The sequence below is a fragment of the Seriola aureovittata genome, chromosome 5, assembly GCF_021018895.1.
Source record: "Seriola aureovittata isolate HTS-2021-v1 ecotype China chromosome 5, ASM2101889v1, whole genome shotgun sequence".
Lineage (NCBI taxonomy): Eukaryota > Metazoa > Chordata > Actinopteri > Carangiformes > Carangidae > Seriola > Seriola aureovittata.
The window spans coordinates 29,030,684-29,056,111 of NC_079368.1; the positions used below are offsets into that span (position 1 = coordinate 29,030,684).

General features: G+C 42.1%; 2 protein-coding genes across 5 annotated transcripts in view; one reads left to right on the forward strand and one right to left on the reverse strand.

Moving 5' to 3' along the window:
* prdm6 (PR domain containing 6) overlaps positions 1 to 18,184 on the reverse strand; it is a 103,431-nt gene extending 85,247 nt beyond the window's left edge. For 3 of the 4 annotated variants that reach the window (XM_056376515.1, XM_056376518.1, XM_056376517.1), the window contains exons 1-2: positions 8,744 to 8,941; positions 6,515 to 7,263 (exon numbers count right to left, since the gene is read on the reverse strand). In XM_056376515.1, coding sequence (XP_056232490.1) covers positions 6,515 to 7,247 — 733 coding nt within the window. In that variant the 5' untranslated portion in view covers positions 7,248 to 7,263; positions 8,744 to 8,941. Of the gene's footprint in view, positions 1 to 6,514; positions 7,264 to 8,743; positions 8,942 to 18,017 lie in introns of those variants that run through there. The other variant, XM_056376516.1, reaches the window with a different exon arrangement.
* Positions 17,052 to 23,294, forward strand: ppic (peptidylprolyl isomerase C). The gene is made up of 6 exons (XM_056376532.1): positions 17,052 to 17,289; positions 19,083 to 19,196; positions 19,509 to 19,602; positions 19,751 to 19,818; positions 20,039 to 20,155; positions 21,060 to 23,294. The coding sequence occupies exons 1-6, from the start codon at positions 17,185 to 17,187 to the stop codon at positions 21,186 to 21,188; spliced, it is 627 nt and encodes a 208-aa protein (XP_056232507.1). The 5' UTR covers positions 17,052 to 17,184; the 3' UTR covers positions 21,189 to 23,294.
* The last annotated feature ends 2,134 nt before the right edge of the window (positions 23,295 to 25,428 follow it).

The window sequence follows — 25,428 nt, forward strand, 5'->3', positions numbered from 1 at the left end:
CTCTGCAACAAATTATTCTGAACGTTCAGGTATTAGTCTGCTTCATAAACACAGCAGCAGCTGACTCCTCGCCTCCTCGCCTCCTCACTTCCTGACTCCTCGCCTCCTCACATGTCTGCTTCCTCGCCTCCTCACTTCCTGACTCCTCGCCTCCTCGCCTCCTCATTTCTCTGACTCCTCGCCTCCTAACTTCCTGACTCCTCGCCTCCTCACCTCCTCACTTCTCTGACTCCTCGCCTCCTCACTTCCTGACTCCTCGCCTCCTCACCTCCTCACTTCTCTGACTCCTCGCCTCCTCACTTCCTGACTCCTCGCCTCCTCACCTCCTCACTTCTCTGACTCCTCGCCTCCTCACTTCCTGACTCCTTGCCTCCTCCATTCTCTGCCTCCTCGCCTCCTCACTTCCTGACTCCTCGCCTCCTCCCTTCCTGACTCCTCGCCTCCTCACTTCTCTGCCTCCTCGCCTCCTCACTTCTCTGACTCCTCGCCTCCTCGCCTCCTCGACTCCTCGCCTCCTCACTTCCTGACTCGTCACCACGACGATCACTGAGAAGGTCGAGGTTCAGCAACAAGCTGCTGGATTTCTCCTCCACAGAACCATCACACTTCATAAAGTCTTTGGTTGTTAATAGCTGCGTTTGTTTCCAACACAGCTGTGAGTCCAGATGAGGACGGACCACACAGCGAGAACGCCGCTCCGCTCTCTGAACCCACAGCGAAACAAAAAGCTCTCTGGAGCTTTTCGCCTCTTTTAGCTACTATTTTTCATTTTCCGGGACATTTACTCTCCGGTTCAGCCTCAGGTTTCATCAGGAGGGAAAAAAAGAGAAACTGTCCTCGAGCAGCCGACGCACTCGGTCAGAAAACAGCTGGTGGAGACCAAACTCTGAGCTAAAAGAGCGGGAAACCAAACAACACACGAGCCGTCACGTCGCTCTGTGTCGATTTCTGCTAACATGTCGTCCATGACGACCGAGCAGGAAAAACTGAAACGCTTTTATTGTTAATCTAAGTTAACATTTCCTGCACCTTCACAATAAAACATACAACATACATGATGGTTTTTAAAGCCTGAATTTAATGTTTCTACTAAATATCGTAAAGTTTGACTGAATGTAAATTTAACTAAAGTTATTAATCATCCTCCTCCAGAAGCAGAAACATGGCCGAGTGTTTGAAACAACAGTTTTTAAATTTAAATACATTTAAAATCAAATTCAATCTACAGATTAAACAGATAAATTAATGGATGAAATGTGGATTTTACAGGAAGTGTGTTCGGTTGTTCCAGTCTGTTTTCTTTTTATTTTTTGTGAATTAGTTTCGTAAGAAAAATAAATAGAATTTCAGAGACGTAATCACGCCCTACTTTACAATACGACTGGACTTATAAATGCTTTTTAATTTGGTTGTTGACACTTTATAAATCATAAATAAACAATTATAAACATGTTATAACACAGTTTTCACACATTGATGCAGGCTCACTATTTGGCAAGATCAAGTTAATGCTCACTACTCATTAATCTGACTCATGAGTTAATACCACTGATTAATAAATGTTGATGTGTTTCACACTTTATTATAAATAGGCATCAGTTAGAAATAAATGACGGGAACAAACGCTGATGAAGGAGAATATGAGGCTGAACAGTACAGATACATGAGGGCTCACTATTTGGCAAACATCAGGTCATTGTTTCCCTTTTAATCTAATGTGTTGTATCAGCTGATTTATAAAGTGTTGACGAGCTAATTAATTATAAACCATTCGTACTAAAGAAATACATTCTACAGTGTGGGCTCGAAGCTGCTGAAGTATCATTTATCTTATTTATGCTCGTGTTTATCTTTCGCAGCTTTTAACGTTTGGGAGAGAAGAGGAGAAAAAGTTGGAGCAAATTTCAAGTAGCAAGAAAGAACAAGTTCATTTTTCAATATTTAACCAAAACGGACTTTTGTGCAGAAGAAGCCGACACGTCGGCGTGTGGAGGCAGCAGGTCCGTCTGTGCTGCTGTTCAAGAACAACGACTCGTCCCGTCACCTGAGCCTGAGCGCAGCCGCCACACAAACAGGAAGTGACATGAAATCTGCTCCTTTGATTTAAACTTTTTTTTTTTTTAAGTGTAAGTGAGTCAAACGCAGGTTCACTTGTGTGTGACATGAGGTCAGACTGAAAACAGGCGGTCAGAGCTGTGTGTGTGTGTGTGTGTGTGTGTGTGTGTGTGTGTGTGTGTGTGTGTGTGTGTGTCTGACTTTATTAAATTACAGTGAAGCTGCCAGCTGACGTTGACTCCAGATGTAAACTGGAAGAATTGATCTGTGTCTTGTATCACAGCGGAACACGTTCCAGCTGTCTGATTACTTCCTGTTGGACGTTTTATTGCTGGAACGTCGAGATTTATTGAATATAAAAATCCAGACGTTTATTATTTCAAATGATTCGATTTAGATTTTTTTTCTTTTTCTCCCCTTATTACACTGACCACGACACACAGGTATCAAACAAGAAAACAAGAGCTGCTGAAGATTTTCATCATGGAGTTCGATTATTGATTGTTTCTATTATTGATCTGTGAACAAAGGTAAACTCTCCACTGATATTCAAACTGTTAGAGACCGACAGCAGACAGAAACTTCATCATGAATCTGCTCGTGGTTTGGAAACAAAAACCAAACTAAAGATTCTTTAAGTCTGACTTCACTAGTCAAGTCTAGTTTTATTTAGTCTGTAAATGTTGTTGTAGAAAGTTTTCTCAGTCAAGTCTGAAAAATCATAATCATTATAATTATTAAATTTATCTCAGCTCTTGTTTTGAAACGAAACTAATTTAAAACAGAAAACATCTGCACGACAAACTGAAGGTGTGGAGTTTGACTGATGTGGCTCTGATGAAGAGATACTGCCCGAGTGCATTCTGGGAAATGTAGGATTGAGTGCTGTCAGGACATGTCAACCTTACTCTGTCACTCACACGTCAAACCTTTATAGAAGTGTGATATAAAATATTAAATCACATGAGTGCTTTTTAAAAAATCATAAAATTGAACATTTTATTTTTTGATTTGACTCTTTGATGAAATGATTAACTCTGACATCAGGGTCCAGTCTTCTACAAACAATCTGTATAATTCAGGTGCAGAATACTGAGTTTTATCTTATTTTATTGTTTATTTCTAATTATAATTCATTTAAATTTATTTAAGTTTGAGTTTAATTTATTCAGCTGATCTGAAGAATCAGAATCCGTCTTTAAAAACTTTTTATATCTGACTTGTGTCATAAAAACCCTTGAAATTTACAGAAATATATACATTTATATAAAGACGTGACTTCAGTCAGAACAAGAAAACATTATTTTATTTAAGACAAAATGTTTTTCACTGCATCTGGACATTTAAATGAAACTCTGACTTGTTCTGTTACTTTATCTTTGAATGTGAATTTATATTTTATATGGTCAAAATACAATAATTAGTGAATGATTTTAAATAGAAAATAATTTAATTCAATATATTAAAACAGATAAAAACGTGACTTTTTTAATTCTTTTTGACATTTATTATTATAGTTATTTTTATTATTACCACTATCATTATTATTATTGGTGTAATTAATAATCGAGGTCAGACGGTGACACGTGAGGGAGTGTGTATGTGTGACTGCTTTATCTACACCCCCCCCCCCCCCACCCACACACACACCCCAGAGACCTCAATACGGCGTGTTGGGATGATAAATAGCGGGCCGGTGGCCGGTGGATCGATCCCCCCCCCCCCCACCCCCATCCACCCCGTCCTCCTCCTCCCCCCACCCAGCCCTCCCCTCTCCACCGCGCCCCCCCCCCCCCCCCCCTCTCCCTCTCTCTTCCACAAACACAAAACTATATACGGCAATTAATTCCTGCTTGTCCCTCCATCCCTCATCGGCCCTGCCGGCGCGTATCGACGCAGATTACTGCTGATGGTCCGTTTTATCACCGCGGAATACACACACACACACACACACACACACACACACACACACACACACACACACACAGTGGTGTTTAGGATCGCCGCCTGAAAGCAGAAGCAGCGATGATGATGAACTCTGAAAGTTGCGCTGCAGATGTCAGAGCGCGCGGACACGGACACGGACCGATCACAGGAGCATTGTGGGAGCGGGAGAAGCTCCGTGACACCGGCGGGACGGAACCGGGACAGGACAGGAAGTACTAAAGTCATAAAGGGCCGTTATTACAGGCGCGTTAATAACCTCAGGCACTTATAGAAATATTATAGGAAAAGCATCAATCAATAAGCTGATAGACTGATATATCTGTAATAGAGTCTGAACACATCACGGAGAGGAAGATAAAACACGTTCAACCTGCAACACAATCACTTAATATGAGACTTTAAACGGATTATAGCTGTTTTATTAATATTAAAATAGAACATAAAAGAATATAAATGAACTGTGACGCTCAGTAAAAACAAAAATACATCAGATATGTTCTAATGAAACCCTGATAATAAACAAATGAAAAATGTATCAAATATAATGGTGAGACAGAAATGTTTAAATATCAGACTCTCATCTACAGAATAACTATGAGAGAGTTTTATAATTATATACTGTCATATAATATTATTATTATAATAATAAAGCTCCTCAGATCTTGTTTATTACCGGATGAAAATCAAACGGAGTCAACGTGTAACAGGCAGAGTGAGACCTCTGTCTGCAGAGAGGAGCGGCTTTAAAACTACACTTCCACCTTAAAAAACGCTCCACAGTGTCAGGCACGAGACCTCACTTTGGTCTCCACGTGCGCAGCGGGAAACGGGGAGAGGCTCACACCGAGAGGGCGCGCGCGATTGTGTGTGTGTGTGTGTGTGTGTGTCTCTGCTGTTAGACCGGAGCAAAGGGCCGCTGAGTCTCTGAGTGTGTTTTAACGTCTGACGGGACACCCCGACCTCTGTGCGTGTGCGTGTGTGTGTGTGTGTGTGTGTGCGTGTGCGTGTGTTATGCATGACGGCGCTCTGTCAATATCTGTCCACACACACACACACACACACACACACACACACACACACACAGTAGAAATCAAAGTTATAAAGGAGTTCACGCGCAGTAAAAACGTGTTTTTCTGCTTTTAAAAAAAAAAACTGGAGGAAAAATTTCAGCAGGAAAATCTGTTAAAATAATAATTTAACTATAAAAGTTGATTTAAAAAAAAAGGATTTTAACATAAACATAAAAAACGCTTCTGTCTGTTTAAACGCTTCTGATGAGCGTTTGATTTTTTGCTCCTGAGCTTTAGAAAAACTCCTGAAATAAAACTAATATGTAATTAATCGATCGCTTTAATTGGAGATTGGTTGACGTCATCAGGGATCAAACAGACAGGACGGACAGGTGCAGATAAAACAACATCTCTTATTTCTCTAAAAGTGTGAATGAAGTCTGATGAACTTTAACTCGGAGCTGGTCTGAACTCCGACCAGGCTGCTGACCTCTGACCTCTGACCCCCCCCCCCCCGCTCCCCCCTCCAGCTCCTACTGTCCAACACAGCAGCTGTCAAACCAACTGTAACACGTCACACACGGCGTCATGACGTCTTTTCAAACCCGCTGATAAAGGAAAATATTTATTTGTTTAATAGAGTTTCATAAACAGGTTTAATTCATTTTATTTACTAAATAAATCTGTTATACTTTAAATTTCAAAATGTATCACTAATTTAAATTAGATAAGAAAATTATTTAAAAGTGGAAATAATCAACTTTAATTATCATTAATTAATTTCTCACCTGCTTTATCTTATTTTTTTTATTTCATCAATGATTTTGAATCAATTTTTTGCTGCAATTAAATTAAATTAAGGCCTGACACTAAATTTGCAGAGTTTTGAATAAATTTACATTAAAGAAATATTTTAACAAGCAGAGTTAATATTTCTGTAGGATTTTATTCAGTGTTGAGAAACACAGTAACACCAGGATTAAAGGTTCAATATCTCCCTGTGAAATTATAAATATTACATATATAATTATATATAATTAGGAATTTTCTTCTGATAATTATACAATCATTTAGTAACGCTATAAGAGATTAATTAAAGTAAAATAACACACACACACACACACACACACACTCACACACACACTAAATTAAAGAAAGAAAGAAATATTATAGAAATAATCAGCAGCAGTGATTAAATGACTGTGAAGTAATTATTGATCATCAGACGGATTGAACGCAGCACAGACACTGTTCGTTTACAGTTACAGGAATGTGATGGAAACTGATGAGGAATAAAACAGAGATTAAACAGCGGAGGGTCAAAGGTCGTCGCCGAGCGACTCGCACACAATCTGTGCCTCACTGAGAAAATGAGTTTGACTCTGACGGAGCGCCACGTGTCCGTCATCAGCGTTCAAGATGAAGGAGTAGAATCACCAAAAACACAACCTCTCAGTGACAGGTGTGTGTGTGTGTGTGTGTGTGTGTGTGTGTGTACGTACGGTTGTTGATCTCTCCCGTGTGGTTGCTCAGTGGGATGATCTCCATCCTCTGCTGTCCGTACAGGTAGTAGTCCAGCTCCTCCGACGTCAGTTTGAACCTCGTCGTTGCTCCTTTCCCGCCCTCCTCGCCGCCTCCTCCGCTGCTGCTGCTCTTCACGCTGGACGACACCACCCCCACCCCCCCACAGCTCTGCTCTTTGGCCTGATGGAGGAGCCCCACTGCTGGGTTGTGACCCTGCTGGTTCTCCGGGGGGACGACCACCACCAGATCTCCTGGTCCTCCTGGTCCTCCTGGTCCCCCTCCTCCTCCTCCTCCAGGACCTCCAGGCCCAGCACACACCGGGGCCAGCGCCTGCCCAAAGAGAGCGATCTGCTGGGGCACGGGCAGCTGGGAGAGCCCTGCGGAGGCAGAGATGGAGATGGAGGAGGACGGGGTGAGAGCTGCTGCTGCTGCTGCTGCCGCCGCCGCCGCCGCTGAAGACGAAGCTGCTGAGGAGGACGTAGAGGAGGAAGAGGAAGACGAGGAGGTGCAGTGTGCGGAGGCCAGGAGGTGGCTGTGCAGGCGGGACTGGCGCAGGCTGTCCACGGGGATGGAGAGGCGGTCAGGTGGAGGCGGCGGCGGGGCCAGAGGAGCCTTCAGCTGCGCCTGAGGGAAGAGCTGCTGCCAGTGCTGCAGGTAGGACGGGTCCACCTTGAGGAAGGCCGAGCCGCTCGGGTCGCCCGGCTTCAACATGGCTGCCCACCAGCTGCTGGGAGGAGACACGAGAGGACGAGGCGTCAATCATCAGCATCAACACACATGGAGACAGTGGTCAGAGCAGGACGGGGACGTGGAGGACACACACACACACACACACACACACACACACACACACACACACACACACACTCGTTGTTTTACTTTAGGTTTTAAACACACTCAGAAACGTTAATGTCACTTTAACTGAACTCAGGTCTGAAAAACTAAATCTACGTCAAAGTATTAAATTCACTCTCTCACATTAAAACCCAGAATTCCTCCGTTTCACCTGATGTTCAGTGTTTCAGCTTCACCTCTTTATTTTAAACATCATCCTCCACGTTTCATCCACATTTTATATTTTAGACTTTCAGCGGATTATAATTTAAAAAAATTAAATACATGGATTTGATAAATACTTATAATTTTTTTTAAACTGTAAATTGCTGTAAGGTTTAGTTTGAGGCGTTGAGTGAAGAGTAGAAAAAGGACACAGTGTTCCAGCCTGTTCATACATGAAGATCATTTAGAGACGAAATCCTCTCTTTACCTGTAAAATAACATTTATTTTTCATCTTTATTGGATTTATAATCTGAATCTGAATCATTTACGGTGATAATTAGAGATCAGAGACTCAGTGAACAGTAAATTTATGTTTCAGGTGTTTCACACTCAGTCTGATGTGTTTCAGGCTGCTGCAGATTTAAGAGAAAATACAGATTCCACTGCTGAGGAGAAACTTCAGCATCAACTCTGCGTCTATTTAAAGACAAATAGAGATTTTGTTGTTTGTTTCTATTCTCATCTGGTAAAAACGAACAAATGAATCTCCAGTTTTCTCATAAAAAGCAGTAGAATAAAAGAGAGCAGGCAGCTCAGCGACACGCATCATGTTGTGTCTCTTCATCCTCATCATCACTGAGGCTGCAGGACTCACTTTATTCTCACATATTAAAGTATTTTACATCTCCTTGTTTTTTCTCGCACACTTTATAATAAAGAGTAAAGTCTCTTTCTGGGAGTAAAAGCGTCTGTAAAACTTCATCTCTGGGTCATAAAACGTGAATAAACTGTGGAGCCAATAAAGCGCTCGGTATAAACGGAGTCCAGCCGGGGTGACCCTGCGCCTCAGCCCCGCTGCGCTGCGCTGGCTCCGGCTCGGATGGTTGTTGTTAAACGCGGATTTTACGCACAAAAAAAAAATAAAAATAAAAACCCGCTCCAAATAAAAGCAAGAAAAGGCGCGCGCACACTTTGGATCACTTTACAATGTGAAGCAGCCGGTGAGTAAAAGTTTCACCAGAATAAATAAACAGATGAGTCCGGGTAAGTCCAAGTCAGATCAGCGGTCCGGCGTGTTGTCCGTGTCCGAGCAGAGGCAGCGGTGGGCGGGTAGAGACGCTCCGGAGTTTCCCCGAGATGTTGTTGTTTTTTTGTTGTTTTTTGTTTTTTTTAATGTGAAAGTTGTTGGAGCGCAGAAGAGGCTTACTGCTGTCACTGTGTGTGCGGCTCCTGCGCGCTGATTTCCGGGCAGCGGTGGAAGGTTGGTCCCTCCTCCGGGCTGCGGTGAACCATCGAGGGGAGCCGGGACAGTTCGCTGCGTCCTGCGAGTCTCCGGAGCCAAAACTACCGGAGCGGCTGCTGCACGAGCCCCTCTCTCTCTCTCTCTCTCTCTCTCTCTCTCTCTCTCTCTGCTTCCATTCACTTGCCCTCTCCCCTCCCCTCTCTCTCTCTCTCCCTTATCTCCTATAGTCTCTCTCCCCCCTCTAATTATTTCTCCCTCAGTCCCTCCACTCTCACACTTTCTCCTCTTTCTCTCCCCTCCATCCACATCTTCAAACTCTCTCTCTTTTTCCCCCCTGTTTTCCCTCTTTCCACCCTCAGCGTTTCTGTTTCTCTTTCTCTCCGTCATCCCTCCATTTTTCTTTTTTTACTGCCTTTTCTTTTTCCTCCAGATTCCCTTCAGTTCAATTCAGATGATCTTTATTGGCGCTAAGTGCAAATGTTTTATATGAGCAGAGCGACAGGAAACGTGGAACTGTCTCCCTGCGTCTCAGACTCCGAGTGTAAATGAGCTCAACAATAAAATAGTTTCATCTTTGTTCATATTTTATTTAAACCGAAGAATCGAAGCGTCTCTCCACACAAACGAGACAGTCACGACCTCTGACCTCTGACACATTTCATATCAAATGTTCAGTTTTTCACATGAAGCTGCTGCCGACAATCAGAGACCTGAACTGATGAACCACAGGAAGTGTCACCTTCTAAAATGCCCCCCCCCTTTAAACATATTCACTGAGTTTTCTATTTATTCATTTTTGAATATTAAAAATTCTGTATTTGATATGTGATCAATACATCAATAAAACCTCACTCTAAGATATCTGCTGTTCCATCATCATCGTTTATATTATTATCATTATTATTATTATCACAGCACCTCTACAAAAGGTTCTTCATGGAGCTTCAAAAGGTTCCTCAAGTAAGAGCGAGTTCTTCTAAGAACCTTTTCTTGAAGGTTCCTCAAAGCACCTTCAGAGGTTCCTCCACTGTTTCAAATCGAAGAACCTCCAAAAGTTCCTCAAGCACCTTTTTGTCTAAACAGTGTCGTGAACATTTTGGTTACTACGGTTACGGTTCATCCAACAAGAAGCTCGAACTCCTCACGCTCAGATCGGATCGCAATGTTTCAACCAGGTGACATATATACTCCTAACGTCATGTCAGACCCCGACCAATCAGAGCTCGCCGCCTTTTACGACCTTGGGCCGACGTACAGAGGTGATCGGCGGGGCGTGGACTTCACTGTACCGCCTGACGCGACTAACAACACCATTCCTCATTTCCGTGTTTTGCAGTTGTAAACGAAGGAGTGATCCAGCTGTCGGTTCTCGTCAGAGATCTTCAGACTCAACGCGGGAAGAAGAAAAGATTAAAACACATGACTCCAGAAAAGACAAGAAGAAACCTTCAGACCCTCGAAACTACGTTTATATGCAGCTAACCTGCAACAGCAAACGTGTTTTACAGGAAACGTAATTGCGACCAGATCAAGTTTTCTATTCTATAGTATAAACTGTTTCCTGGTCGTGTTCAGACTCTCACAGGGAAACATCCTGATCTGGTTAAATCCTGTTTATTTACGTCAAAACCAAAACCACCATCTTTCACTGACTGAAGAGCTGCTGTTGACGGGACTCCAGATGTGAACCTGGTCTGTCGTATCACAGTCCTCCAGCAGCAGCAGCGACTCTGTTTCCATTGATAAAAGCAGCCAGTACTTTGTTCGTTAAAGAAAAGTCGACTCGTAACGTAATCCATTTCTAGGAGACAGTTGGTCGCACTCGACACTCATTTCCTTCCCGTGTTCCCCGCGTCCTACAGGTTTGGGATATCGGGACTAAACTTGCAAGGCTAAAGAGAATTATTGTGACTAGTTGAGCCAGTAAAACCACTAACATGTTCGCTTGTACGTGTGCGTTATTTAATTAATTAGCTCTTGAAGCTAGCTACAGTTCATATGTCAGTTAGCTTGTTTATTAGCTGCCAGGACAATTAGTTCACACGGTTGATGGAACAGACGGAGCAGTTTATACTCTGACGGCTTTTTCTTCTTCTCCGATTCCATTTTAACTGACTGATTTATCATTGTGAACGGTGGCGTGAGCGGGTGTTCATACGGGCGCTACGACGACGTCATGCTACGCCCGCCCCTCACTGCAGAGAGAGGACGGGCGTTACCCTCAGCGCTACAAGGGGCCGCTTGTTGGGGGACGAGTGATGCGAACAAACGGGTGTTGTTGGTCTGACGAGGACGGCGTCTGTAGGTCATTGTTGTTTTTAACAGTAAATTCTCACAGACGAGTTCTACTGCAGTAAAAACCCTGGTGTGGTCAGTCACCTGAATATCTGCTTTCTACAACAATACAAATCACTAATAGTTTTATTATTATTATCAATTAATTTTATTATTATTATTATCAGCAGTAGTTCATTTATTACCATTATTGTTACTGGTCGTCCCACTGTAAGCTCAACTCCTGCTGTCTTTCTCTTTAATTCACTGTGTGTGTGTGTGTGTGTGTGTGTGTGTGTGTGTGTGTATGTGTGTATATGTGTGTGTGTGTAGATAAGACACATTACAGCCGAGCTCATTGTATTTCTAGGTCTGACTTGTTATCCATGACCCCAAGCTTTCCCACCCCTCTGCTACACACACACACACACACACACACACACACACACACACACACACACACACACACACACACACACACACACACACACACACACACACATATAAAGCATACAATATGTGTGCGTACATCAGTCCATCAGTCATTGTAAGCTGCCGTGGATAAGAACATCAGCTAAATGCCTGAAAACATAAGTGTGTGTGTGTGTGTGTGTGTGTGTGTGTGTGTGTGTGTGTGTGTGTGTGTGTGTGTGTGTGTGTGTGTTGTTATGACTGGCGTCGCCCTGACAGGACCCATTTGTCATCCTCGGGACCTCTGGTGGATTGATAACGAACAAAAACACAAACATAAGCGTCTGAAAATGAACTCTTGTCGACTTAAAGCGACTTTTTCAGCGCCGAGGAATGTGGAGCAACAACAGGCCGTCTGATTGGCCGAAGCGCAGGTTCAGGGTTGACGGTAGCCGGTGGGGAAACACAGGGTTGGTAGTTTGAATCCCGACTCCTGCAGAAAGTCATTTACACTTGAACAAGTCTTTAAAAAAGGAATTGGAAAAGCTAGTCTCTGTCAGAAACCTGGTTTTTATGATTCACAGGAGAAACTCACGAGGTCTCAGCACTTTCCCTCGTTCAGCTCCTTTTTTAGTAACTAAGGTCTTTTTCTGAGGAATTAGTTGTTAGTCACTTCAGGATTAAACTGCAGGAGTCACATCTCTGGAATCACAATAACTTGTAGATTTAAAGCTGTTTCTGTGTTCAGCTCTACAGTGGGACAAAATAATGAAGACACCAGCCGAGAGGCGACAACTCATAAATCCACTGAAGCTGCGGAAGAAAAACTGAACCACAACTTCTAAACCTAAAAACCACAGGCCTTATTAAAACGACTTTATAGACTCATAGATTTCTATTAATCTCATGAAGAACAGGTCAGTTTGTAGATTAATATATGAACGTCTTGTACTTCCTGTTCGATTTCTTCTCCAACGTCTGTGAGAATAAATGTTAAAAATGTCTCTAATTTACTTTGATGTGGAGCTGATGAAGGACGAGAGCAAATGAAATGATTCACTCTTTCTTGCCAGCATTGACGTAATAAACTTCTCGTTCAACATATTTCAGTCTGGACCAAAGTGATGGATGGACCAATAGAAACAACATCGCCACCGTCAGAGCCACGATGCTAACATGCTAACATGCTAACATGCTAACATCCCTAAACACTGCTGTTGAAATCGAGACATTAATGGAATTGGTATTAATCCGTGGGTCCCTGCAGACTTTCTTTAGAGTTTCACTTCTCTGTTAAAATCACAAGAACTAGAAATTATTCTCCTTTTCATAAGAAGATACTGAGATTCTCTCAGAGACATTTCACTTTATTTGATTTTATTTTATTATCAATTATTATCTGAAATTCGTCTTGTGTTTTTTAAACGTTTATTTTGACCAGCATTAGACAATGAAACATCATCTGTATTATAATGTTTTAAAGTATATAGTAAATGAAATTAAAGGCATTTACAGACATTTCAAACAACAAGGAGAAAAGCTCTAAATTTCAATTTATATTAATAAATAGTTGAAAAATTACCTAATTCCAGTTTTCTTATTATTCTTGTTTCACATTCACTCCCCATCATTTATGTTGTTTTCACACTTTTGAGGTTGAACTCTGTGTTTTTATCGTAATAACTGACATTTGAGTCGTTTAATGCTGTTTTTTTTCTCAAAACTGTTTAATTGAAGTTATTTATGCACGAGCCCACTTGTTCTAAATGTACATAAACTATTATTTTTCCACCGTCATCATCATCATCATCATTAGTCTAAAGGTCCGGTTGGTTTCCATACTGTGGCTGGGGATCCTCAGCTCGAGACAGAAGGAAAATAAAAAAGGAGAAAAGCCGAGCGGGAGGAGAATTAGGTGTTTTCATCCATTGATTAATGGCTTTCTAAAGCAAAGCACATCGGAGGAGCCGGACGATCAATAAATTAACTGCCCAAATTCATCATTTTCTACAACAAAAGCTAATTATTTAGACGGCTGCAGGAAAAGAAAAAACACGATATTAACAAGAGTTCATTTAGCAAAGCTGTGTATTCCTGCATGTGAGAACACTGCAGAGCGGCTGTTTACACTCAGGACCTTCATGTGTCCAACAGCAACATGGAGGAAGTTAAACCGAGACCATCGTTCGCCTGAAGCTGGAAACACACTCACATTTTAACCCTGATGATTGTAAAAAGAGAAAAGACAAAAAGGTAAATGTCAGTGTCAGGTAAACTACAACTACTACAACATCTGGAGAAAACAGTTTAAATGATCAATAAACTGTATTTGGTATTATGCCTACGATACCTGCTAAACATCACTGTGTTAGCATTGTCACTGTGAACGGGTTAGCACGAGCTAATGAGCTAATGTTAGCGGCCGATGTCAACGGAAAGACTTGTTGAACATCTTTCAACTTCCAACAAGACTGTCCCACTAGTCATCTGTGCGCCACAGTTTTGTTCTGTTGCTAGGCGACACCAGGTGGTCGTGGAGATGATGACAGGAGCAAAGGGCCGTAAGTCAGGAGGAGGATGTGGTGGACGGATGGGTCGACAAAAACACCCACCATCTTTTCCTCAAACTCACCGAGGCATGACGAAAAAAAAAAAGGAAGAAAAAATGCATTCTCGTGGTTGCTAGGCGACAGGAGTCACGCTTTGTGACGCGGCGGTAAGCGGACGGGGACAGCTGATGACGCAAAGCAAAACTCGACTACGAAGAGCCACACCTTCGTAGACCACGCCTACTAGCTACAGGACAGTCTGTTTAATTTACAGGAAATTAAAGGAACGGTACGTAACTATGGCAACACAATTCAAAACGAGGACTGGACGCTGCTCTCAGTTTCACTCCCTCATTAACACACCTGTGGCGCCGCGGCTCCAGGCGGTGTCACAGGATGTGTGATGCTCACTGGCAGAACCGACTTTCTCCAACACGAAATTATCTCAAAAACAATGGCTGCTCATTAATCTGTGCACGTTTTTCTATGATCAGAGTTTCATCCGTTCTCTACCGATAAACTAAATCAGCAAATTCTTTTTCCTCCAAAACCACATTCAAGTGGATTTTCCTGCTCTTGCTAATGTACGGCAAGTCAGAGCGGCCAAACCTTCCGTCAGTGCTGCTTGTAAACACAGCGACAAGTAGATCATTTCAATTATGAGCCGCTGATTTATAATTATGTGTCTTTTATACACGTGTAATTTACATGGTCATAAACAGGCGACTGAAATTTAAGGAGGTTTAAAAGGTTCATTTCCACGCCGCGATAAATGAGGCCTTATTGGTTTAAATCCATGAGGGTTAGTTAGCACACAGCTGACGGTAATTCAATTAAAACGTTTGCATTTCCCCTGTTCACTCACACACACACACACACACACACACACACACACACACACACACACACACACACACACACACACACAGCCCTCCTGTAACCTTGGTATATATAAATATACAGGTTTAAAGCGGTGTCACTTTCATTTACATAGGAGCATGTTGTTAAGGTCCCGCTTTGACATTCAATTAAAACGTTTACATTTCTGCTTAATTAATTCAGCGGATGGCGGGAAGAAAAGACGAATGGACGGGCCGCTTTGACAGGAGACCGATAACCGTGTGTGTGTGTGTGTGTGTGTGTGTGTGTGTGTGTGTGTGTGTGTGTGTGTGTGTGTGTGAGTGTGTGTGTGTGTGTGTGTGTGTGTGTGTGTGTCCCGGCCGTGGTGTTAAGGTCACAGCAGGCTGACTATTATAATTCATCTCTATAGACATGTATTCATCAGGGACTTATATTCTCTTTTTCAGCTTTATTTCCTGCAGCTGAAGCCGAGGTGTTGTTAGTGCAGGAAAGTGTTTAAAGTGCTGTAACACCTGACTGTATATGGACTCCATTATTCCTCTGTTTATTTTTTAAAAACAAACTGCTGCAGCGGATTATTGATCTCTACACGCTGGAAAATGCATTTGTTTGTCAATCAGGATGAAAAAAATTAAATCGTCAGGATCTTTTTTCTTTTCCTGTTTCAATTATAAAACAGAATTTATGTTTTATTATTTAACATTTTACATCACCTGCATTTAATCTGTGCATTAAATTCCTTCTTATTTTAAGATCTGAAGAATATTCTGTGCTAATATATTTTTGATTTAATGGTTTGGAGGAGAACAGGATCTGGAGGTCATGTATTTTTGGGGGGTTTTACATTTAACAGTTAAGTTTTTAAGGCTGATAACAGCATCTTTAGATTTCTCCACCAACACTGTGTTACTGGCAGCATGGAGAGCTCTTAGCATAGAGCGAATCATTTCATGGAGAGGAATATAAATATAATCTGGCAGCACGATGAAGAAAACGGAGACGACGCTCTGAGAGATAATTAAGAGTTTAAATAAAACAATCTGATGAATGTCTTATTTACGGGGGGTTTGTGGGACTTGGACTCTTCAACCAGAGAAATATGGACAGAAACAATATAATATTATGATTATAATTATCTAATTTCACATGATAGAAGATCATTCATGGAGTTTTCATGGTGTTGTTACGGTCGGTCGGACCAGCGATGGTTCCTGCTGTCATAATTAAACTTGATGTTTTTTCTTTGTTCATCTGAAAGTGTGTTTAAAGATAAATGAAATGGACGTTCAACACAGGGCCTTAAGTTTACATGTGATGAGTGAAATGTGTATTTGTCTGTATGAAAGGAGTGAGTGTTAAACGATGCGGCCTGTAGAGGTGACGGCTCCTCCAGCAGACAGAGGGCGCTGTGGTTGACGGTCACGCAGATGAAGCTGGATTTAAACTTCATGTTGGAAAAAACTATAAATTAGAAATTTTACACACATGATAAAATCAGTCGGCCCCTGCTGTTGTTTAACCTGCTGCTGCTGCAGGTGTACCTGTGTGAAACCCTCCAGGTGTGACGTCCTGCTTGTTACCACATGGTACCAACGCACCGACGTCACTGTTTCTGTCAGGTCCGAGTGTGAGAGGTCGACACAGACACATCAGGTGACCTTTGTTCGTCCAGGACCCCTCACGTTCATCACGCGTCCCCCTGCAGGGTCTCCAGCCACAAGTTGGGAACCAGTGATTGAAGTCGTTTTCAGTGAGTCTTTGTTTAGTTTTAATTTAATAAATGGAATTAAAATGTGTATTTTAAGTGGTAAAAAAGAGGTTTTTTTTACTGAGATACATTTTAGTTTTTCAGTTTGTTGCTTTAGATTTTGAAAAAACTACAAAGAGACGAAGGTCGATTCACATGTTCAATATTTACAGAAACTAAAATGTGTTTCTTCCTCTTCCTCTTCCTCTCCTCTTGTCTCCTCTCCTCTCCTCGTTTCCTTGTCTCCTCTCCTCTCCTCTTGTTTCCTCTCCTCTCCTCGTTTCCTTGTCTCCTCTCCTCTCCTCGTTTCCTTGTCTCCTCTCCTCTCCTCTTGTTTCCTCTCCTCTCCTCGTTTCCTTGTCTCCTCTCCTCTCCTCTTGTCTCCTCTCCTCAGTGGGCGGAGCTCTGATCCAGACTCAGCCCACAGGGGGGGAGTGGTCTGGTGATGTAGCCGGGTTCGGAGCGCTGTCTCCCGGTCAGCCTCCCAGCTGTGACTCGCTGTGATTTCTCCCCCCTCTCCGTTACTCCCAGCCGGGGCCTGCCGCCGCTCTCTCCGGTCCAACATGGAGCTCCGGACGATCCTGCCCGCTCTGCTCTTCCTCTCTGCCGCCTCTCTGCACTCGGTGTCCGGCGCGGCCACACGGACAGGACCGAAAGTCACCGAGAAGGTGGGTGATGATATTTGCCGCATTTATTTGCATTAATCGAAACCGCTCTCCCCTCCTCTCCCTTCCTCTCCTCGCGCATCTTCTCGTGGCGAGCAGCTGTGCGCGCCGCCGGAGCCAGAATAATAACGGCTATACAGCGCGCGCGCGCGCGCGCACAAACACAAACACACACACACAGAAACAGAAACAGAGAGACGACGTGTCCGGTACCAGCGGGGGTGAGGGTTGGGGGGTGAGGAAAGGGGGGGGGGGGGGGGGGGGGCACTTGTCTCTGCATTTCTTTATCACAGATCTTTTCAGAATATATGACACAATCCAGACACACGCGCGCGCGCACACAGCTGTACACGTGTCCATTGGGACGCGGCTCAGTGCGCAGTGTTTGGCCTCGGGCTGCGGGGTCTGGCCTTCTTGTAAATGTGCTGTGTGGGGGCCGTTAACCAGAAACACACGGAGCCAGTGAACGCATCACTCCGCTCTGTCTCACTAAGTCATTCAATTACTGAGGCGGAGAGTGGAACAGCAGCACAACAACACCTGCTTTTAACCCCCCCCCCCCCCCCCCCCCCCAACATCACACATCTAGTCTATTTAAGTCTATTTATTTCACTTCATATTATTATGAAAGGTGTTTTAAGGAGTAAACAGAGCATGTTAAAGTTTGACTGATTCACTTTCAGTAAAGTCCGTGTGAGTTTTTGCAGTAAAATAATTCAAGGTCCACTTACTGGTTTCTTCTGAAGCTTTCAGCCTCCCTCAGTCATGTCAGCAGGTGGAGCTGGTTCAGCGGTCAGCAGGTGACCTGAGGATCACAGGTGGTTGTATATGAAGCCCCTGGGATCCGTTTAAAAACCTGGAAAAAGCCAGAGTTCATGTTTAGAGCACGACTGATTTATTGATATGTGCTGACATGAATACTTTTATTAAGAAGCAATAACGCAGTGGAAATGCTCGGGTCAAGTTTATATAGGAAGCGTTTAATGTATATTTGATCCTTTGTTTTCATTCAAGTTAAATATAGATATATAATATATTCACATATTTGTTCCTATGTTTTTTATTTATAGTTATTTATGTTAATAGTTATTTTATTTAATTCCCAGTGAAGTTTAACGTTTCAGTCGCTGATGTCACTTTGGACAATAAAGTTTATTGTTAAACTGTAAAATATCCTGCTATACATTACATATCTTTTTCACAAGTCTATTCATGTTATATATTATATATGGTAAATATGGTTAATGGACGACACTTGTATAGAGCTTTTCTTAGAGACCGCTCAAAGCTCTTTACAATACTTGCCACATTCACTCATTCATACATCACACACTCACACACTGATGGACGGGAGGAAGCGGGGATCGAACCGCCGACCTCCTGATCAGAGGACGACCTCCTGAGCCTCAGTATATCACAACATAATGTAACAGTCAGAACAGTATTCACAATCACATGGTGAAACTCAAACTCATGTTGAGCCACATTTGTATTTTAGTGTTGTGAAATATTTCTGGGCTCATGCTCCGACAGATTGTGGACATGAGAGCTGCGGACATCGTGTCTGCTTGTAAGACCTGGGGTCAGTCACACACAGGGAGGATGAAGTTCATTATATTATATAATATTCTAAGTAAAAGGTAAATGAAGAGTAAAAAGTTGAATCACATTTTCTTTTGAGGAGAAACTTCCACAAAACAGGAAAAAACTGTTGTGAGTAAATAGTTATTCTGACTGACAGGCCTTTTCTCTCTGTGTGTGTGTGTGTGTGTGTGTGTGTGTGTGTGTGTATCCAGGTGTTTTTTGACATCACGGTGTCGGGTCACGAGGTGGGGCGGATCGTCATTGGGCTGTTTGGAGAGGTCGTTCCTCTTACTGTCAATAACTTTGTTGCCCTGGCAACCGGCGAGGTAAGATCTATATGAACACACACACACACAAAGTTCATGTGTGTCATTCTTCTATTTCATATTTTCCATTTGACGTATTTTTCCTTATTTATATTGATATTGCATATTCCTTTTTGTGCAGCTAAATTATTCCATGATAAACTCCATGAAGTTTATCCATCAGGAGAAAACGTTCCATCAGCCACATGATCCAAATATTTGAAGTAACTCTCACGTCCTCCAAAAAAAAAAAAAAGAAGTATTTTAAAAACTTCATCATTCGACTGTGAACGCAACATCAAATCACAGCGTTGTCTCCGACTGTGTTCACAGAAAGGTTACGGCTACAAAGGCACCAAGTTCCACAGAGTGATCAAAGACTTCATGATCCAGGGGGGAGACTTCACCGCCGGGGACGGGACCGGAGGTAAGGACGGCGCCTGACGTGTCTCTGTTGACGTCAAACTCACGGTGTGTGGGTCGCTCACACACCGAGGAGACAGAGTGTTTCTGTGAGACATGTTCCAGGCTTCTTAGATTTTCCTGTTTATTCATCAGAACTTTTTTCCGTCCAGGTCACAGCATCTATGGAACGACTTTCACAGATGAAAACTTCAAACTGAAGCATTTAGGAGCAGGATGGGTGAGTTCACACACACATGAATGTTTCTACTGCTGTATTTGTGAGGACCGTCACTGACAATCACAAACCTGTAACACGCACCAATAAGGAAACATCAGTCAGTGTTTTAAACCGAGTTTTGATGAGATGAGAGGATCAGACAGAACGTAACGTTTGTGTGTGTGTGTGTGTGTGTGTGTGTGTGTGTGTGTGTGTGTGTGTGTGTGTGTGTTTGTACCAGGTGAGTATGGCAAATGCGGGTCCGGACACCAACGGGTCGCAGTTCTTCATCCTGGCTGCCAAAGCTCCGTGGCTGGACGGGAAACACGTGGTCTTCGGCAAAGTCCTGGACGGGATGGTGGGTCGGGCCTCAGACGCTTTCCATAAAGCTGCAGCATGAGGCTGTTTGAAAAACAAACCAACATATCAAAATGTGCCGTCACATGTTTTTATTTTAACTGATCCTGAATCAAACAAACACTCCGACAACATCCTCATGAGGCCTTCTGCCACGGAGGAGCTGGCTTCCTATATAAATTCAGTGGCTCCACCCACTCAGGAAGTAGCCCACAGACCAGGAAGAGGAAGGTTGGGAAGAAGTCCCGCCTCCTTTTAAAGAGGAATTCTGTCATCAGTCTTTCTAAAAGAAAACACCTCATTTTACACTTATCTTCAGCTCCAGGTTTCAATACTGGCTTTGGAAATATCAGCCGACAGCAAATCTTAACATAAAGTCTGCTTACTGGAGCTTTCAGCTGCATCTTGTGGCCTTCATCCAGTCCACAGTTTGCTTCACTGTCGGGGAGATTGTTTAGTTGTTTTGTGATAAACTTGAGCGATAAAGATTCAGCTGGAAGCTCGGCAAAGGTTTTACTAAGAGCAAAGGATTTTTCATATTATATCATATTGTTGTTACTGTTAGCAGTTTGTCGTTAGCATGCTGTCAAAGCCTTTTGGAGCTGTAGTTGTTGAATCCTTGTAAAATGAAAAGTCGTAACAGGATGAAATGCTTTTCAGCGGCCTGGTGTAAGAGCTTTTATTTTCTACTTATTTTTTCATGCTCAGTTGATAAAGACAAGAATCAAAACCAGGATTTGACAATAACCTGAACTGATGAAATCTAAATAATACTCATCTCTAACCGCTTGTTAAAACTTATCTCAGGGTTAAAAGAGTGTATTTAAAACAAAATGTTAACAGCTGATACGCGTCTTGTACATTTGTGTTGAGTGTATCTAACCTGCTTGTGTCTGTCTCCTCAGTCTGTGGTTCACACCATCGAGCTTCAGGACACCAACGACAGGAACTTGCCGTACACCGAGTGCGTGATCGTCAACAGCGGCAGGATCCCCGTCAAAGAGCCCTTCGTGGTGGAGGTGGAGGGCTGGTAAATGCCACTGTTACACGGCTAGCTGCAGAACTAATGCAGCGAGTCGGTACTATATACTGGTGATCAATCAGAAATCATTTGCAGTTTGCCAAATTCACATTTTCATATTATTACTTTTGCAAATTAACATGCTAATTCTAACATGCTAGCAAGAAGGGTTGGGTATTGACTGAAATGTTTTGATAGCAGGGCTGATTCAGTATTGATACCAAAACAATACATGTATCCGCAAGTTTTGCTATTGCTACATAGCTAACGTTAGCATTAACAGCTGAGTTTACTTTGCTTTGCTATCATGATCAGAAATCACAATTTAAATCAGGAAGTATTTGCACAAAGTGTAAACAAAACTAGAAACTGACTCAGTTCCAGTTTTCAGTATTTGAAAGTTTTTGGTTTCAGCTGGTACCAAAAACAGACGGAGGTTCGATACCCATCTCTATTAGCAAGCTAACATGAACATGTAGCATTGCATTCTGGGTGTTAACATGCTTACATGCTAACTGTGACATGCCGCAGAGGCTAAATGTTACATGCTAAACATTAGCGTGTTAACATCCAGTAGTAGCAACATGCTAACTATAGCCTGCTAACGTTAGCATGTGGATTAAAGACGAACATGAATTCTGATTGATCTCTACTGTATACAGAGATTATATAAGTAACATTTTTAAGATTAAGTTATTAACAGAACATATCAGTGACACGGTAGCTGTCTAACAAATGTCTGTGAAGGGAGGGAAGATTTTTATCAACCATGAGACGACAGGGAAAAAATTGATCTGTGGTATTGACTGAACTTTTACTTTTAGTTTAGAACAGAAGACAGCGTCATATCAAAAAGTTAAGATGATCATAGATAGTAAAGGAATTATTTTTCCAATGTGCTCTTGTAAAGACTGTATACTCAGGTGAGAACCTCGTATCTCCAAAATGGCTGCTTTTCAGGATGGTAGCAAAATTAGCCTCAATTTTAAGATGAAGTCGCAGTGAAGTCAAAAAGCAAGAAAAAAATTGTATTTTTTTTTAGTTTCGTTTATTTAATTCAAAGTCGGTTTTTATTGCAACAGTTTTGTTAGCAGGTTTTCATTTATTTGAAACATAACATAAAAGGTCCCATAGAAAAGCATGTAACATTTCTTGGAGATATGAGGTTTTCAACAGAGGGGAGTGGCGGCAGTTCTGTGTGTTCACTATTTATCAGGTTCACTGTGGTTCATGCTAGCGGTTTTACGCGTTAGCATACTTGCATATTTAGCGGATGGTGCCGGTTAGCATCATCTCTAAAACTCTGTATTAAACTAAATAACGAACACACACTTTAAACTGCCCTCATTTCGTAACAGGAAATAGACCGAAGAGCATGTTCGATGAAAAAAGGTTGTTTTTTTAAACAAAGGTTTGGTGCTGTGAAATCAAACATGACAGATATCATGTAAACTTGCACTTACACAATAACTATGTAGCTCCTCATTAATCTCTTATTGCCAAATTATCTTGCACTTCCTATGCATCTAATCAATATTTAAAAAGCTTCATTTCAATACTTGTTTATGAACATATGCAAAAAAGACTTACAGCCTCTGTAGCAAGTGTCGAATGGCATTCTGGCACTTTATGATTTTTATCACTTTCACTTTATCACCTTTTCATGGGTTTGAAGCATCTTTTCTTCCTGATGCATTATGCACCATATCATGTTTGCAAAAACTACAGCACAAATTGCACAGGATGAAAATGTTCAAAAGGTGTGGAAAGGAATATTAATACTGTGTCTGTTCTTGAAATAATGAATTTAAATGTTGTACCTTGTGTTAGAGGTGTATTGTTGCTGACTGTCACCGGGTCAGTGAACTCATTCTGACTGTTAATGTTTTATCTTTCCTCGTTGTTCGTTTTAATGTTGTTTGGGTTGTTTCTGCTAATGTTCATGGCAGCATTGTAATCTAATAAAGTCTGAGCTTCCTCACGCCACTGAAGTTAATGCAGCTCTTAAAACCTCCTTACCAAACATATCAACAGTTGTGTTTTCATTCTTTATAACAGCAGAAAAAAAGGTGCCAACAGGTGTATTTTCTACAATAAACAATATGCTGTTGCAAAACAAGCTGAGAGATTGTGCAGTTATTTTTGGTGTTTCTGTTTCTGGTTTCCCATGGTGCATCAGCTGTTTAATGCAGCGTTCAGGTGTTCAGCGTTATCATGTTGCATTTAGCAGGTGTTCAGGTGATCATCAGTACTGGTAAATACATCAACTGGACCAATAAAAAAGCCACTGCATGAATGTAATGGAAACAATGGAAACCAGACATATACTCAGAAATGTTACATAACTAAATATAACTTATATTTACCTTTAAACTCCCGATCTCCATAGGAATACATTCATATTGGATGAGCCCATGTTTTGGTACAATGCGAACTTTGGTACCAGTTCGGGAAATGGGGAGACGTTTACATTAAATGTTATGTTTCTGTCTATATCAGCACACACCTGCTCTGTAAATCACTTGCTCCTTTAAGAAACAAATCTGAAACCAAAAGGGAGAAATTTATGTTTTATTTTCGTTGGTTCCCTGATGGTTTGGGCTCCGTCTACGTAGCTGGAGACCTAATTTGGTTTCAGCCGATAAACGAAGAGCCACACCTTCGTAGCCGCCGTAGATCGTCTGAAGGATACGCCCCCGCAGCTCGTACCTACGTTTAAAGGTGCTATTTGTAAGTTTCGCTACTTATCCAGCGTTAGCAGCTACTTCCTCAGCGCAGAGTGGACGCTACAGTCAGTACCAGAGGCAAACCGGGCCGGTGCTAGCTGGTTAGCATGCTATCCTCAGAAGTGATGGAACCAAAACGAGTTAACACTGATGTTGCTTCAGTGAAGTTTGATGCTGAACTCACAAAACGTTGGCTATCAATACCAAAATGTACGTATTGCTCCTTTAAGCAGCAGCAGGAAACTGGAGAAAGAATTTTACTGTTACAAAATCACACTGTGAGTCACAGGCTGTATTATGACGTGTTACCAGTTTTACCGCTTTAAATATAGACAGAGTTTATTATATAGACACTGTTCATGGCAGCACAATAGTTATCATTACTGGTAACTACCACTCTACATTCAGACTCCAACTTTAATGCAGGGACCCTCTTGCGGGGCCAGTTGACCCAGTCGTGGGCCTGCAGGCCGCCGTGTGAGCAGCGCTGGCGTTAAACGGTGTAATTATCGTCGGTAAAAGGTGAAGCTGCAGAGGAAGGCCGAGAGCTGACAGCTGATCTCTCCGCGCTGACACAAAACTGCTGCTAATGAGAACTACAGCGGGTGATTTGTTTTCCCCTGTTCTACAACACACACACACACACACACACACACACACACACACACACACACACACAGATACAAACAGATAAACAGATACACACCTTTACGCACACACACAGGGGAGGAAAACATCTCTGAACACAAAGGTCAGAACAAAGCAGAAATCTCTGGAGGACGACGGGAAGTCGACAGAAAACGGGGAAATATATCACGGCCGTCCGCTCGACTCCTCCGGAAAAAAGTCAGATCTCCACAAATGAACTAAATCCTCCTGATTTTCACACTGACACCTGTTTATTCCACAGCAGCTGAAGGTGACCGGGCTCTGGAGGAGGCTCTACTGTGTTTTCTGAACATTTGAAATCATCAGAAAGGCTGTTTCGAGGTCCTTCGTCCTCCGTATTCTCCATCTTTATTTTCCTGGAAAGCTGCTACATCCTGATGCTTTTCAGATGAAACGTGCTAATTATGAATCTTTAAATTTGATCGGTTTTAATTCTTCAGAAAATTAAAGGTTTTGTAAAAGTATTTTCTGGGTGTTTTTCATCTTTAATAGATAGTGATGGTGGAGAGAAACAGGAAACCAGAGAGAGAGTGATGCAATAAAGCTCCCTGGACCGTCCATATGAGTTTTAATGTGAAAATCCAAGATTATCAAAGCCAGAAATACTAATTATTAAGAGCAAAACATTTGAATAAAGGAATAATTGTGAATGAAAAACAAAGTTATAAATAATACATAAGTAAATAATTTTTTAATGGGTAGATTTGTGTTAAAAGTTTGAATCAATTCTATTTTTTCTCTTTGTTCAGAACTTTAAACAAACAGAACAGGTTTCAAAATAAAAGGAAAAGACTAAAGTATAAACTGCCTAAAATAAAAACCAACTGATATAAATGTTTTTCGTTATTAATTTAAATG

Excerpts from the sequence above, each read along its gene's own strand:
- ppic (XM_056376532.1), top strand. The coding sequence starts at position 17,185 with ATGGAGCTCCGGACGATCCTGCCCGCTCTGCTCTTCCTCTCTGCCGCC. Across the intron at positions 17,290-19,082 it reads GACCGAAAGTCACCGAGAAG|GTGTTTTTTGACATCACGGT; the intron begins GTGGGTGATGAT and ends GTGTGTATCCAG. Across the intron at positions 19,197-19,508 it reads TTGCCCTGGCAACCGGCGAG|AAAGGTTACGGCTACAAAGG; the intron begins GTAAGATCTATA and ends CTGTGTTCACAG.